Source organism: Eptesicus fuscus, chromosome 6 (assembly GCF_027574615.1).
Source record: "Eptesicus fuscus isolate TK198812 chromosome 6, DD_ASM_mEF_20220401, whole genome shotgun sequence".
Taxonomy (NCBI): Eukaryota; Metazoa; Chordata; class Mammalia; order Chiroptera; family Vespertilionidae; genus Eptesicus; species Eptesicus fuscus.
The window spans coordinates 18955571-18971881 of NC_072478.1; the positions used below are offsets into that span (position 1 = coordinate 18955571).

Here is a 16311-nt window from a genome sequence, read left to right on the forward strand (position 1 = left end):
TCCATTGTATTTAGCACTACTAAAAATAATGTTACATGATAAAAATCATTTTATGGTGTCATTTATTTGTTTATCGACAGCCTTCCCACCAGAATGTAGGTCCCATGAGATCACGGGTTTGTCAATCACACTATTCCCAGTACCTAGGACAGTAGTTGGCATTTGACAAGGTTTGATAAGTTATTTCAGTGTAATGAATGAGTGAACACACCTATCGAAATAAAAATGCTTGTATCTTTGACTTAGCAATTCTGCTCTCAGAGAAATGTTTGCATGTGTGCACAGCGAGGCATACAGCAGGATACTGGTCATGGTATTGAGAGGCAGTGTGTGGAACTCATATTGGTGATACATTGAGATAACTTTGGTGGTTCATATATGAACATTTAAAATTTTTATTGCATACTTTTACTTATATGCTTATTTCCTATTTATGGCAAGTGACACTATTATAATGGGTAACCATTTCATTTTTAAAATAACAATTTTACTGATATATAATTCACACACCATAAAATTCACCCTTTGAAAGTATACAATTCAGTGGTCTTTGGTATATTTAAAGAGCTGTGCAACTGTCACCAATATTCAATTTTAGAACTTGTTCATCACCCCAAAAGGAAGCCCCATGCCCATTAAGCAGTCACTCTCCACTTCTCTCTCCCTCTCACCCTCCAACCACTAATATGTCTCCACGATTGACCTCTGCTGAACATTGACCCCAGGCACCTCTCGTGGACACCACAGAGGTGCTATTAGACCGCCCCCTGAGTCAGAGGGAAAGGGCTGTCCCCACCTCGGTTCCTGTCCTGCTTGTAGGAATGAATACAAACAAGTGACTCCAGATAATTGCATTGCGTTAAAGTGAACGTGTTAAAAAAGTAAAGTATGCACCTTTATTAAAAGAGCAAGGCAAGCAAATCTATCACCTGGCTTAGGAAGCACAGGTTGGCTCTCCGCTAATCTGAAGAGTGAGTTGGGTGGGGGTTCTAGGCGTTATAAAACCTTCTGTCTACAAAAATTCCTCTGCTAGAGATCCTGGTATAGATGAACTCTGAAGGGCTCCCCCGGTATTTGTAATGGTTTCCCAGAACTTACGAGAAACAATGAAATCCTGAGACTGTTGGTTTCTCTGTTTCAACAGTGGGATGAGCTAAGATTGCGCTCTTCCTTCCCCCTCCTCCCTTCCCCCTCCTCTCTGCTCTTTTAGCTGGTTTCAGGGTGATTTAAATTATGTATTTTCTAGTTGCTCCTTGTCTCTCTCTTCCCTCCCCCTCCTCTCCTGCATTCTTTTGTGAGGAGAGGTTTTAACCCTTTGTTCTCAAGATAAGGCCCTGCTACAGGTGGCCTGCAAAGCCTTTGGGCTTTGTTGAACTTCCCTCTTGCAATTTCCCTATTCCAGTTGTCCCAGAATTTTCCTAGATTTTCATTATTCTACAACAATTTCATAGAAAACGTGTCTCCCCCCCCCCCCATTTAGCATAATGTTTTCAAAGTTCATCCATGATGCAGCTCATATTAGCTTTCATTCCTTCTTAATTGCAAATAATATTGCATTGTATGGATAATTGCCCTGTTAATAGTGTCCTTTTCAATAAAAAAATAAAATTGCTTTAGCCGAAACCGGTTTGGCTCAGTGGATAGAGCGTCGGCCTGTGGACTGAAGGGTCCCAGGTTCGATTCCGATTCCGGTCAAGGGCATGTACCTTGGTTGTGGGCACATCCCCGGTAGGGGGTGTTCAGGAGGCAGCTGATCGATGTTTCTCTCTCATCGATGTTTCTAGCTCTCTGTACCTCTCCCTTCCTCTCTGTAAAAAATCAATAAAATATATATATATATATATATATATAATAAAACAAAATTGCTTTAAAGAAAAATACCAATGAAATAATAATATAGTGATATGTAGATATGGATGAAGGTGGCATGCGAAAGGCCAAAGTTTGGGAAACTGTAATCTAGAAACCGCATTTGGATTCATGTACAGTCAACGTGAACAACCAGGGGTGTGTCTTCTGAGTGGGCAAACATTCTTTTAATCCTGTGGTTAAGTGGGTGGATTGTTCATTCAGTCTTCCCACCAAAGCTGGTCTCACCCACTTCCACAGAATAGGAAAATGTTGGGTGTGGTCAGGAAATGCTCAATATCTATTCCCTAGTCTCTTCCAACCCTCCCCTCTCCTCAGCCTGTTCAAAGGAATAGGTGTGTTGCCTTAAAGAGTTAAACCCACCCAGGATGGTGTAGAGTGATTGAATGACACTTCGTCTTGACACAGTAGCGTTCTAACCCCGTTCTAACCCCGAGCACCAGGGGAAGAATCTCACTTCTCAAGTTAAGTGTAATATCAAAATTTAACATGATCTCACTCATATGTGGAATCTAAAACAGAGCACACAAAACAAAATAAAAGCAAAAACGAAAACAACACCCTGCCCCAAACTCAGTGAGATCAGCTTTGTGGTTACCAGGGGTGGAGTTGGGTGTGGGAGAATTGGAGGGAGGTAGTCAAAAGGTACACACTTTCAGTTATAAGATAAGTAAGTACTAGGATGTAATGTATGGCATAGTGACTATAGTGAACAGTGCTGTATGGGATATTTGGAAGTTGCTAAGAGAGTGGATCCTAAGAATTCTCATGACAAGAAAAATACCCCTTTTTTTTTTTTTTTGGTATGTATATGAGATTATATATCGATGTTAGCTAAACTTACTGTGGTAATTATTTCACAATATATGTAAGTCAAATTATTATGCTGTACACCTTAAACTTCTACAATCCTGCGTGTCAAGTATATTTCAATAAAACTGGAAAAATGTTGAAATGCTAAAATGAATTAGCATTGATTTGCCAATCTTTTATCACGCCTGAGAAATTACATTGTATTCTAATAGCAACAGATTAAACCTGACACTCATTTACATAGATTAGATACTACTGTATAGGTCTACTTCCTCTATTTTAAAACCAATGGTGATTACATCGGTAGCACTCAGGGTTAAGTCAGGGAAACCGAGACTACCCAGTTACTATATTTCTTTGTTTTAAATAAACTATTTTGTAATCCTTTTAGATTTACAGAAAAGTCGTAACAATAATACAGAAAGTTCCTGCTCTATTCCTTTAGGGTTAACATCTTACTTAACCAGGTACATATCAGTATATTAAAACTCACATTGACACAGAACTATTTAGCTAAACTCTCGAATTCAGAGTTCACCAATTTACCCACAAATGCCCCTTTTCTGTTCCAGGATCCAATGCAGGATACCACGTTGCATTTAGTAATTTTTTTGTGTGTGTCTCCTCTAATCTATGACAATTTCTCTGTCTTTATTTTTCATGACCTTGTTAGTTTTAAAGAGTACTGGTCCCCTATTACAGTGTTCCTTAGGTTTGTTTGATGTTTCCTCATTGTTAGAATGGGGTTATGGAATCTGTGGAAGAAAACATCCCAGGTAGTTATTTCTTAAAAACTAAATGCTTAGATGTTACCAGTTTTTCTGTCATTGCCCTCTTTCTGTTCCATGCTCCAATCCCGGGTACCACATTGGGTTGGATTGTCACATCTCCCTGTCTCCTTCCTTTTGGGTTAATTTCTCACAAGCTTTCCTTATTTTTCATGACCTTGACAGTCTTGTGGAGGGCTGGCCAGGTAGTATTAGATGTCAACCAATCTGGTTGTCTGATGTTTTTCTCATGATTAGCCTGAGATCATGGGTTTAAGAAAATTAATAATGTTGAGAAGGAAAATAGGGGGGCAGCTTTGGGGGCTTACAGCCTAGTTCAGTATCTAGCTAAACAGTAATCTTACTTCCCCATTCTAGCTGACGTGGGTGGAGCTGCAAAGTTCACCCTGAGGGGCCCGCCACAAGAAGATATATATATATATCTATATCTATATATATCTATATCTATATCTATATATATATCTATATATATATAGATATATATATATCTCAAAACCCCCCACATTGTCAGTTCAGGCTTTGGATCAAAGTCCCCTGGACTAGCAGCACTGCGTAATAAAGGTTTTACCTTCCTGATTCCTCTGGGGGCCGGCTGTCGTTCTCTTGGGCCCGTGGTCGGCAAACTGCGGCTCTCGAGTCACATGTGGCTCTTTGGCCTCTTGAGTGTGGCTCTTCCATAAAATACCACGGCCTGAGTCTATTTTGAAGAAGTGGCGTTAGAAGAAGTTTAAGTTTAAACAATTTGGCTCTCAAAAGAAATTTCAGTCGTTGTACTGTTGATATTTGGCTCTGTTGACTAATGAGTTTGCCGACCACTGTCTTGGGCCATTTGCCACAACATTCTCACATATCAAAAAGCAATGAATTGTACACTATAAATGGGCAAATTGTATGGTATCTCAAATAAGCTTTAAAAATACCTGTTTGGAAAGAACACCCCAAAGATGAATCACATTACATCATATTATTTAATTACACCATATCAGGGAATACATGAAATCCACATGATGTTAACTTCCTTCACCTGGTTAATAATTCATTGTGTTATTTTGGCATGATATTATTAATTTAAAAAAACTGTGATAAAGTATATAAAACATAAAACTTGCCATGTTAACAATTTTTAAAAATATATTTTTATTGATTTCAGAGAGGAAGAGGGTGAGAGAGATAAAAACATCAATGATGAAAGAGAATCATTGATCGGCTGCCTCCTGCACACCCCACAGCCCTCAACCTGGGATTGGGAATCGAACCGTGACCCCCTGGTTCATAGTTCGATGCTCAACCACTGAACCACACCATGTATGTTGTTGATTTTTAAGTGTACAATTCAATGAAATGAATGACATTTGTGATGTGCAACCAACACCAGTATCTATTTCTAAGGCATTTTCATTTATAGGATGAAGAGGTACCTGGAAATGAGAACCTAGAGGTCAAATTAAGACTTTCCCCCCTTATCTAAAAAGCAGTGCAAGACTTTAAGGTGCGCAGCAGGTCAGATTTTCATTTTAGAACGACGCCTGCTGTAGCTGGAGAATGACTTGGAGAACAGATGCTGTGAAGTGAATATAGGGCCTCACATTCCTGGCCACTCCACGGCCTGGGAGAGACCTGACAATGGGCTCATGGTGCTGTACTGACTCTGTGTTGGTATTTTGTATTTTTCTTAAGGAGGGACTCCTGCACCAATTGCACAGGTTCAGGACCTGCCCCTCCTACTTAAAAATAAAATTTCAGGATAAATTTATAAATCCTTACTAAGTAATTGAGGGAAACCCTTACTCAGGGAAAAATTAAGCCACTGTGTCACCTGTTGAATCAGTTATGGTTCTTGGTGGTGAGCCCTTCTGGCTGACTTAAGCAAAATGAGAATTTGTTGGAAAGATATTAGGGCAAGGTTAGCACATTTTTCTGTAAAGGGTCAGCTTTGCAGACCTTATGTTGTTTATTGTACAGTGCAATGAGCCATTGACAAGATGTAAATGAATGAGCATGACTGTGCAGGAATAAAGCTTTATTTATAAAAATAGGCTGCCGTCTGGGATAAGTGAGTGGGTCATAATTTGCTGACTCCTGTATTTGGAGACTCCAAGGTCATTGAGTGTTTGGAGCACAGGTTTGCATATGGGCGAGTCTATGAGACTCAGTATATGCATCACCCCAGATCTACTCGGTCCTGTGTACTCATCCCTGCCTCAGCCAATTGCTCTGCTATTTCTACGGATACAGCCCCAATTGCTGCCATGGTTATTACGGCATCATAGGTGAGGAGCTTGGGTTTATTGCTTAATAACTTGGTGACTCTAGACAAATTGTTCCCTCATGAGCGTGTTGAACTGGATCAGGAATAATGTGCCCATGCTTCCTGAGGTGCTGAGAGGAGAAAGACTTTGAGGCTAGACCCTAGTTAAGTAGAAAAGAAAGTGTGATTGATTAATTATGTCTGCAATGAGTCCTGTAACTAGCTGATCGCCAAGGTCCCTTCTGAAAAGCTACAGTTATGTGTCTGGATACTTGTTTGGGAATATCCCGGAGATGGAACCATCGTGTAAAATATAGTCACTGGCATGGAAGTGTGGCCTGGAACTTTACAAATGCCTAACACGTCGGCTTTTATGAAAGAGACAGGATGAGATCCTGATGCTCTGTTCATGATAGACACACCAGGGAGACAGCTGGCCATCAGAAAAAAGAAGCCAAATCCATAATGCTGTTCACATCAGCCTCCTGGTTTAAGTTCAGAGCAAAGATCCCAACATATAGTTTTAGTTTGACAACTGGTTATTGAGCATCTATTATAACAATCAAAGATTTGTCCCCTGCCCTCAAGAAATTGTAATAGTGTCATCCTAGTAAGAGAGCAGAATTAACTAGGAGGACTATTCGGGGTGACTTTCTGGAATAATTAGGGGTGGGAGGTGGTGGAAAGTAGGTGAAGGGAGAGAGAGGGCACTCCAGCTTGGGGGAATGGCTTAGAGGCAGGTATGAATAAAAGGACATTAGTCTTGTTGGAAGAGTGAATTCATGATGGGGGAAGTGAGGGATGAGTTTAGCTGACTGCTGGTTGGAAGTGGAATTATAAGGGTGTGGGATATCAGGATGTGAGTTTGGCCCTGGTCTCTAAATGATGGGGTGCCATTGTGTTTTCCTGGGTGTTCTAGGAAAATAAAGAATTATAGATAGTATGGAGCACAAAGGAGGAGTAAGATGGTCAGGTGGAAAGGCAAGAAAGGAACCTGGTATAAACATGCAAAGATGTAAACATGTGAGGGTGGGACTTGAGCCTGGAGAATGACATGTTAGGGAAGAGAAGACAGATCTGAGAAGTGTTTCAGAGTCAGGCTGGGCTGGGCAGGGTGGTTGGTGGCATAGGAAGGTTGCAAAGAGGACGAGTGTTATAGATAATGGCAGATTTCCGAACCCGGGGTCTGAGGTTGAGGGTGACAGGGAACGAGGTTGGACCAGGAAGAAAAGACATCTTTAACCATGAGTTTTCAATGGTGGTGGATATGACCACAGGTTATATCATGAGAAAGGTCAAGGGTAGAAATATAGAGACATGCATCTCAGAATTGGAAGGCAGGACATCTGATCCAGCTTCCAGCCCAGAGCTGGAATTCCATGGATGTAACCTTAAATGCTGGTTATCAAGGATTTCTAGAAGTCTTCCAGGGAGCTCCAATCTCCAAGGTAGGGAGAGCTTTTATTAGGTGGTTCCTCTAATTAGAAAAGTTTTCTGATAGATCAAGATTTAGCAGGCAGTGGAAAGGGGGCTGGGATGGAAGCCAGACTTACTGTGTGGCATTTGACAAGCCATGCAACCTCTCTGAGCTTCTATCATGCTGTCTACAAAATAATAGGGTGACGCTAGGGAATTTGCCATCGTTTCAATTTGTTCTGATTCAGAGTGGTGAAAGTTGTAATCATAAGAATGGATGAATGGATGGAGTTTCTGGAGACGGGGCAGAGTCCAGGGCCTAGTGGTGGAGGTGGGGCGGGGGCAGTGTTAATTAGGAGGGAAAGAACCAGAAAAGGAGGAGGCATCTCTATTAGCCAGAGAGAGCCCATAAACTAGGAGAACAGTGTCAAGGCACCAGCTTGCTAGCCAAGAAGGAGAGAGAATGATTCTTGCCTTACTGAATTTTTAGGAATTGGGAGGGAATCTCTGGAATGGATGTGGGCTCAGGAAGAGGTTACAACTCTAGGTGAGATTTAGAAGCCAGCAAAAATTTGATTGAGATGGGAGGAGGTGAGTGAGCATTGGTTTATTAGTGAAAACTCTTGAGCTTCATCCAGTTACATTTGTATGGGTATAACTCATAAAAGCTAGAATGAGTTTCAGATAAGCATAGGAGCAGAAAGTGTGATAAAGTGAGTACCCTCTTGGTTGCATTAATAGAGGTAAATAGCCCAGCCTGAGGGAGGCGATGTTACTGTTACAACCATGCCTGTGCTCAGTTTTAGTTGGATTGCTTTAAGAACGACAGGGACAGGTTGAACCTGCGTGAGGGGTGTGATGAAAGGACGGAGTGACGTTTACCTTTGGCGGGGGAGGGAGGGGAAAGAAGATTCTGGGGGAGTAGTGAGAGCTGCCTTTAAACATCTAAGGGGGAGACAGAGCACCCGAAAGGATGTCCCTCCCAGTCCTTTCTACATCTACTGCAGATAGAGCCGTTTCCGAAGGGTGCTTTGTACTTCAGGGTTCACTTTCCTTGCTTCCCCTTCCTGAACCACCTCTGCTTCTGCCATCCTCCGGGTTACCTGCAACGAGAGGTGTGGTCATCTTGAGGCTGGGCCCCGGGGGTGTTGGTGTAACAGGCTTATGGGGAGAAGATTAAAGAAGAAAGCAAGCGGGTATTCCTGTCCTCAGATGGGTGACCTTTATTGTCTCAATTATATTATCATCTCTGTGGAATCGTTGGTTGGACACTCTTGTTATGTGTTATTTTCAAATCCACCATAAAAATCATATAGCCATTCGAAAGAAAAATGTTGGCCCAAACTTTTAACAGAATATTTTGACTTATCTACAGAAATTGATTTGTATATTATCTAAATTATCTCACATATTGTGGACTTTGAAGTTTCCTGCATTAAGGAAACTCATTGCTAGGAGATAGGCATCCTAGTTTCTGTGTTGGGACCTGGGTTGGATTTGGGGCTGGGAATAGGGGAAGGGGAAATGCAGAAAGGTTTGGAGGAGTCTCAGCCCACTCTGCTTTTTCCCTGCTCAGGCTGGGTAGGGATTCCAGGTACCTTGTCCCAACGCACCTCAGACAGAAGCTCCAGGATGGGTCCTTTCCTCTCTGTGAACACTTCAACCAGGGTCTGGATGAAGCAGGAGCCTTCTTTGTCATGTCTGTAGGAAAGGTGCCCTGTGGATTGCAGAGAAGTGGGCTCAGGGGAGCTCCAGTGCAGGTGGAAGGGTGGGAGTTTGTGTGGTGCAGGAGGGCCCGGAAGAGGGTGGGTCCTGGAGGAGTGTCTCAGGGGTCAGGAGCGGCGGGCAGGGTGGGGCAGCAGAGGCCACCTTGGGTCAGTTGGGAGCACATACCCTCCACCGTGGAGTATACGTGGAGGGCGTCTGTATACGTTGGGATGGTTTGGGGACTGTCTTTTGTGATCATCTCAATATTGCCTCCGCCTACTGTTTCACCAGGGTCCTTTTGTTCTGAAACACCAAGAAGAGGAAAAGTCAAAGCCAGAGAGAAAGATGGGGGAGAGGAGAAGGTCATAAGATAAATTAGCAACACAAGACAGCTGGGGCTCTAGCTCTGGGGTAGGACTGGATCAGGAACACAAGCTCTGTGTTCTTGGCTCTGTCCCCACCTCCTCGACAGGCCTGCACGATGTACACCTTAGGCTTGGCTCTCAGGGCCTGGCAATTCTTGTTATTTAGAACCTCAAAGAGGTTCTCCAGCTCGACCATCTGCTCGTCTTCTCCTTCAAGTTGACCTTCTAGCCCATGTGCCATGAGCACCACGAAAGCACAGCTGACGAAGTCTTTCCGGGCATCAATGGCCTGCTGGAATTTTTCCAATTCTTCCTGGAATTGCTAGAGCAAGAGGAATACACCAGACTTAGGTGTATCCCTGGAGCCCACCTTCCGGTCCAGCCCTTCCTCCGTTGGCTGGGACTGGCTTCACGATACCTGAGCAGTGGGGTCTCTCTTTATGGTACTCTCAAATCCCAGCTGCTGGAACATGCGTTCCAGGGCGACCAGGTCTGCCTCCGAACCTTCCCGGGCTTTGGTGACACACAGCGTCAGGGCTACGCGGGCACCTGACATGTCATATGCCTCCTGAGCCAAGAGATGACAAAAATCATCAAAGGGGTAGAGAGGTCAAGGAGAAGCAGAAGATGTGGTCCAAAGAGGGGTTAGGGTAAAGTACCAGATGCCCAGTTACACTCAAGTTTCAGATTAATAAAAAAATAAAAGATTTTTTAGTGTAAGTAAGTGGAAACTTGGTTCTCAAACTTAATTCGTTTCGGAAGGCTGAGGAGCAATTTGTCTGAAAGCTGAATCATTTTTTACCATTAGAAAATATTCATAGCACAATTTCCTGAGGTCTTAACAATGCGAGGTTCAGCGGTAAACTGACCAAAAATCCTGCAATCTCTCCTTTGTTTGTCACCTGAGATAATGCATGACTGATCATACAGGTATCAGCATGAAAGGGTGGTCTGGTCAAGAACCGAAGTTTTGTTCGACAACCGAGACACACTTTTCCTGTGAACAACTTGTTCAAGAAACAAATTGTTCGAGATGGGAGATGTTTGAGAACCGAGGTTTGACTGTGTGTCCCAAATATTGCATGGGATATACTTATATTATAAGATTATTTGTTGTTGATGTGAAGTTCTAATTTGATTGGGCATCCTTTATTTTTTAAAATTAAATTTATTAAGTAACACTTGTTAATAACATTATGTAAATTTCAGGTATACAGCATTATAATTCCATATCTGTGTACTGTCTTGTGTGTTCACTACCAAAAATCTAGTTTGCTTCTAGGAGTCCAGCTCTGTTTTAGTCCTGAATGAACTTGGGAAAGTCACTCCTCCTATCTGAGCCTCAGTTTCCAAATACAGACAGTAGGTGTGTGTGTGAAGGATTTTGAAGGTTCCTTCCAGTTGTCACACTTGGTGGCTTTGTCTCTTCTTCCTTTCCATGTGTGTTCTGAGTATTACTTTCTCACTTGCAGAGGTCTCCAAATTTCTGAAGCTAATACTGAGATCCTATCTTATCCCATCTTAGGAAGAAGAATGTTTGGGTCAACATTTCTTTCCAGAAGAGAAGCATGATACTTTGAGAGAGATGTAGTAGGGCTGCCCCCCCATCTCCGACTTGGGTCCCATCTCTGAGTGTTTTGTTTCTTCTTCTATTTGAATGATTAAAAAGAACCTTCTAGCTCTGAATTCAGGTCATGATTTTGCATCCTCTCCACTGTCTCTGAAACATTAATCTCTTCACCACCCCCCTCCTCAGAGGCTCCCACCCTTCTCCCCAAACCTGCACCCATCATACCTCCTCCAAAGGTCGAGGATTGCTCATGTCTCCTCTGATTCTGAGTCCGGTTCTCAGCACCCTTGACTGATCCTGGGGGTTCAAGAAAAGAGATTGAAGGTCTCCAAAGGAAGGCAGAGGGGATCAGGGTACAGGCTAGTTTGTACATCTGGATTTTTTTTTTAATTGATTTTTTACAGAGAGGAAGGGAGAGGAACAGAGAGCTAGAAACATCGATGAGAGAGAAACATCGACCAGCTGCCTCCTGCACACCCCCTACCGGGGATGTGCCCGCAACCAAGGTACATGCCCTTGACCGGAATCGAACCTGGGACCCTTCAGTCCGCAGACCGACGCTCTATCCATTGAGCCAAACCGGTTTCGGCTACATCTGGATTTTTGAGACCCCAGTGGTGGGGACTTGTTTCTTGCTCAAATCTGAGCAAGAAATGACAGTCCATGAAGTATGTCCTCTCTACTGGGACACTCCAATGGTGTTTTCCGCCCCTGGGTGTTCCAGAACTCTTGCTAGGCCTACCCATAATGCCACTTATCTGGAAATTTCCCTATCTCTCCCCCAGGACACTCACAAGCCTGTGACAGACTGAACTCATTACTGGACTGATGAGCAGGACAAGTGGCCTATGTATTCCCCTTTGCCACCCAGGAGCTGACTGGTTGAAGAGGCATCAACAAGGAGATGGGCTGGGTTTAAAATGAGAAGGTCATCAAAGTGGGGGATACTACCGTAGGACCTCGGGTTACGTCGGAGATCCGTTCCTACAGCGCGATGTAATGCGATTTTCGCCCTAAGTCAGAACCCACCTACATAAGCACCTACATCACTTATATGGAGCACATACACAGCAGTAATGAAGTGAAACAGTAAAAAAAATTTAAAAGATAATTCCTGACCTTTACTTGTGGTAAATAAATAATAAAAAACATAAAGCACATATGTACATACGTTGAAATGACTGAACATTTTTTTTTTTATAAATAAATGGGAGATGGCGACGTAATCACAAAACAACGTATGTCGAGTCCGACGTAACCCGAAGACTGTCTGTACTTTGAAACACTCCCTCTCTCTGCCTTGAGCCGGAACCTTTAAGATCTTCATTCTCATCTGAGTCCTGTTCTGTTTTCTGGCTGAATAGAATGACTTTTGCCATATTCTTGGTGTTTCCCCATCTCCTTGCCTTTTCCTACACTTCTTCCTCAGCCTGGTATGCGTCATTACTAGTCAAGGCCCTTCTCTGCCAATTTGGGTAGGCATCATGTCTGTCGTGTCTTTCCCCACCACCCACTTATCTCTCCACTCATCTATCTGCGTATCCATCCATTGGTCTATCATTTGATCAGTTGACTGACTTGTCCATCCATGTAGTAAAATCCTACTACATTTTACTATATTTTCTGGGTATCTATTATGAACTACACACTGAGAATACACTATATAAGACAGACATGCCCCCTGCCCTCATGTAGCTCTAGTCTATGACATAAATGAACATTAAATCTTTCTCACTCTTTCTCCCTTACACACACACACACACACACACACACACACACACACACACACAATGGAACCAGTGCTGTAAGGAAAGAGAAGCCAAATACTGTGAGGGAGAGAAAGTAGAAGGACAGAAGGAGCATGGATTCTGGAACCAGATAAACCAAAACCAAAATCAAGTTCTGCCCTGGCTTCTTCCCAGCTGTGTGACCTTGAATATCTCACTCTCCTCTCTGAGACTCAGTTTTCCCACCTGAAAGGACCTTGAAAGAGCACTAGATGCTTTACAGTCAGAGCAAGCAAGGTAGGTTTAATGGTCCCTGTTAAGCCACTGAAAGTTGCCTCTCCCTTTTCCGGACTCCACAGCTCTGCCTGTTTAGATTTGCTTTTGATTTTGATTTTCATGGCTGAGCTGACAGCTCAGCTTTTAGCACTTGAAAGCCTGATTTCTTTATCTCTATCTCCATCAGAGTCACGGGTGCGGGAGTAGGCACAGAGGAGGTGCTGGGGAGAATTTGTTGAGCAAACAAATGAAAGAAAGGATGGATGGATGAATAGGTGAAGAACTGGCCAGAATATGCATTCATTCAGTGAGAGGGGAAGAGAGGGAGGGAGAGAGAGAGAGAGAGAGAGAGAGAGAGAGAGAGAGAGAGAGAGCGCAATATCTGCCAAATCACTTACTGATTCTAGAAGTAGCTGCTCCTTAAAGCCAGGTTGTCTCACCACTCTCTTAGTTGCCAACAAGGCTGGGCGCCAAAGAGGGGTCAGGTCCACGTGCTGACTTTAGAGAGGGAGCTGATAGTGCAGACTCTTCCCAGGTTTCTCTGGAGGGGCCTGTCTGTCAATTGAGCAGCACAGCTGTCTGGGTCTTTATTGCCCCTAAGTTTTCTGTCACTCAAGAAACATCACGACACAAGGGACACACCCTTGATGAAGAAATGGACACAAACGCCCACAGATTGAGTGATGACAAAGCTCAGCCAACACCCCCTGGCTAAGGAGGCTGAGGCAGAGCATCCACACCAGCTAGGGATTTTATACCAGTCCCGTCCCCCTCAAGAACGGTTTCCTCCCTTTCCCCCTCCCTGGTCTAATTCATCTGGCTATTATTAACCCATCATTTCCATCATCATGCCCACTCCCATCGCTTCCACATTCAACAGTGCAGATAATACCAACTTCACTTATTTATTTTCTCATCGAGTATTCAACAACCCGAAGAGACCAGCGTTGTTTGCTCCCATTTTTTCAGAAAAGCAAACCAAGACACAGAGGTAAAATGACTGCCTGAGGTCACTCAACCAGTAATTAGCACAGTTGGCATTCAAACCCAGGAGGGTCCAGCCTCTGAGAGCCCAGTCCAATGGCCTCAACTGATACTTCACAGCTGATTCAGCTTTTCTCTTCTCTTCCTCATGACCTTCCTCCTCTATTCTTTTTTAGCCTTTATTTTATTTCACTTCATTTTATTTTAACAGCTTTAAAAATATAAAATTCACATATCATACAACTCACTCATTTGAAGTGTACAATTCAATGTATGTGTGTGTGTGTGTGTGTGTGTGTGTGTGTGTGTATGTGTGTGTGTGTTTTACTATATTCTCAGTTGTGCAACCACCACCACGGTCAATTTTAGAACCTTTTCATTACTACAAAAAGAAACCCGTGCCCTTTAATAATATCCCCCAATCGCCATCCAAATCTCTCAGCCCCTGGCAACCACTAATCTATATTCTGTCTCTATATATTTCCCTGTTACTGACATTTCACATGAATAGAATCATATAATTGTGGTCTTAAGTGTTTGACTTCTTTCAGCATAATATTTTTAAGGTTCATCCATGTTGTAGCCTATATCAGTATGTCATCCCTTTATGGGTAAATAATATTCCGTATAGACATACCTCGTTTTGTTTATTTATCCATCTGTATATAGATATTGGATTGTTTCCAACTTTTGGCTATTATGAATGATGTTGCTATCAACGTTAGCAGATAAATCTTTGTGTGGATATAACTTTTCATTTCTCTTGGTCTTCTATGTAGAAGTGAAATATTCAGCAGAACTGGAACATTCCCATAAAATGCTGCAGCCACCGTAAAAAACAGTGAAGATGGTTCCTCAAAAAATTAAACACAGAATTACTATTTGATAAAGCTATTACTATTCCATTTCTGGGTTTATTTTATACCCCCCAACATTGAAAGCAAATATTGAAAATATTTTTGTGCACTTGTATTCATGGCAGCTCATTATTCACAATGGTCAAAAGGTGGAAGCAACCCAAGTGTCCACTGACAGATGAGTGGACAGAAAAACGTGGTCCATCCATGAATATTACTCAGCCTTAGAAAGGAAGGACATTCTGACACTTACTACAACACAGATGAACCTTGAGGACATTACGCTAAGTGAAAGAAGCCAGACACATAAGGACATATGTTGTCTGATTCCACTTATTGTCTGAGGTCTCTAGACCAAATTCATAGAGAGAGAAAGTAGATGGTGAGTGCTAGGAATTGGGGGAGGGGGATGGGGAGTTACTGTTCCATGGGGACAGTTTCAGTTTTGCAAGATAAAAAAGTTCCATAGGGCCCTAACCAGTTTGGCTCAGTGGATAGAGCATCGGCCTGTGAACTGAAGGGTCCCAGGTTCCATTCCGGTCAAGGGCATGTACCTTGGTTGTGGGCACATACCCAGTAGGGATTGTGCAGGAGGCAGCTGATTGATGTTTCTAACTCTCTATCCCTCTCCCTTCCTCTCTGTAAAAAATCAATAAAAAAATATTTTTAAAAAAGTTCTGTAGGTGGACAGTGGTGATGGTTATAGAATAATGCGAAAGTACTTCATGCCACTGAACTGTAAACTTAAAAATGGTAAAAATGGTAACTTTTATGTTATGTCTATTTTACCACAATAACAAAACAAACAACAAACAAACAAACAAACAAAATCTGGGACATTATCATCCCCCCAAGTCTTCCTTTTGTTTCAAGGTAACTCAGGCACCAGATGGGGCAGTTTCTCTTCAAATCTGCATCTCTGCATCGACTTACACATTTATAGCTGTTGGTTACTTGGCACCTGGCATGGCTCATAAATGCCTGATGTTGTCAGAAATGACACTTGTGTTCCCTAACCCTATGGGTATAAACTGGGAATAATACTACCGCCGCCATTACAACTATAGTATAGAAACATCTAACGTAAGTTTTGGGTGTGGAAGCGGGGCTCAAGAATAGATGCTCAAGAAATCTTAGTGGGGCATGAACCAGAATGGTAAGGAGAAAAGAATGATTCTCCATGGATGGGAACAACTGTAAGTTAATTAATCAACTAATTAAATTGATAAATTATACTGATTATTACTAATGCAATAGATGCCTACTTTTATTACTTGATGAAATTTGATTGTTTTATTTCTTATAGAGAGCTATCTTCATGGAACACTCATGGGGGATCAGATAGCCCTTAGAGGTTAAGGTGACCAGTGCTGAGGTAAGGCTACAGGGGCCTCTGAGAGCATAAGGGGTACCCTTGACCTGGCCCAGCACAGAAAGCAGAATGGACTATGTTCCCATTGTGGCTTGGCTGCAGGCTGATCAATGAACTGTTCTGAGCCAAAATTGCCATACCTGTTAAAACCTATTTTGAGGACTGTTCTGAGGATAAAACAAAATGATTACTGTGAGGTGACCTAGCATCATCTGACCATTGGATAGGCTCTGGGTGAGACCATGTTTTTGGAGCTGTGGACACATGGTCTTCATGAAAGCAGGTATCAGGGCAGTGTTTCTCTTCCATGGCTGCATGA

At 42.7% G+C, this 16311-nt stretch overlaps 1 protein-coding gene across 2 annotated transcripts; it reads right to left on the reverse strand.

The window, feature by feature from the left end:
• Window positions 1-7498: 7498 nt before the first annotated feature.
• Window positions 7499-13460, reverse strand: CASP14 (caspase 14). Of its 2 annotated transcripts, none has more exons than XM_008157849.3 (7): window positions 13178-13460; window positions 11002-11073; window positions 9625-9774; window positions 9303-9528; window positions 9028-9144; window positions 8748-8851; window positions 7499-8237 (listed from the first exon to the last, which is right to left on the reverse strand). In XM_008157849.3, the coding sequence occupies exons 2-7, from the start codon at window positions 11026-11028 to the stop codon at window positions 8133-8135; spliced, it is 729 nt and encodes a 242-aa protein (XP_008156071.1). In that variant the 5' UTR covers window positions 11029-11073; window positions 13178-13460; the 3' UTR covers window positions 7499-8132. The 2 variants fall into 2 exon arrangements, with proteins under 2 accessions (XP_008156071.1, XP_054573309.1); XM_054717334.1 differs by lacking the exon at window positions 13178-13460 and adding an exon at window positions 11728-11892.
• Window positions 13461-16311: the final 2851 nt, after the last annotated feature.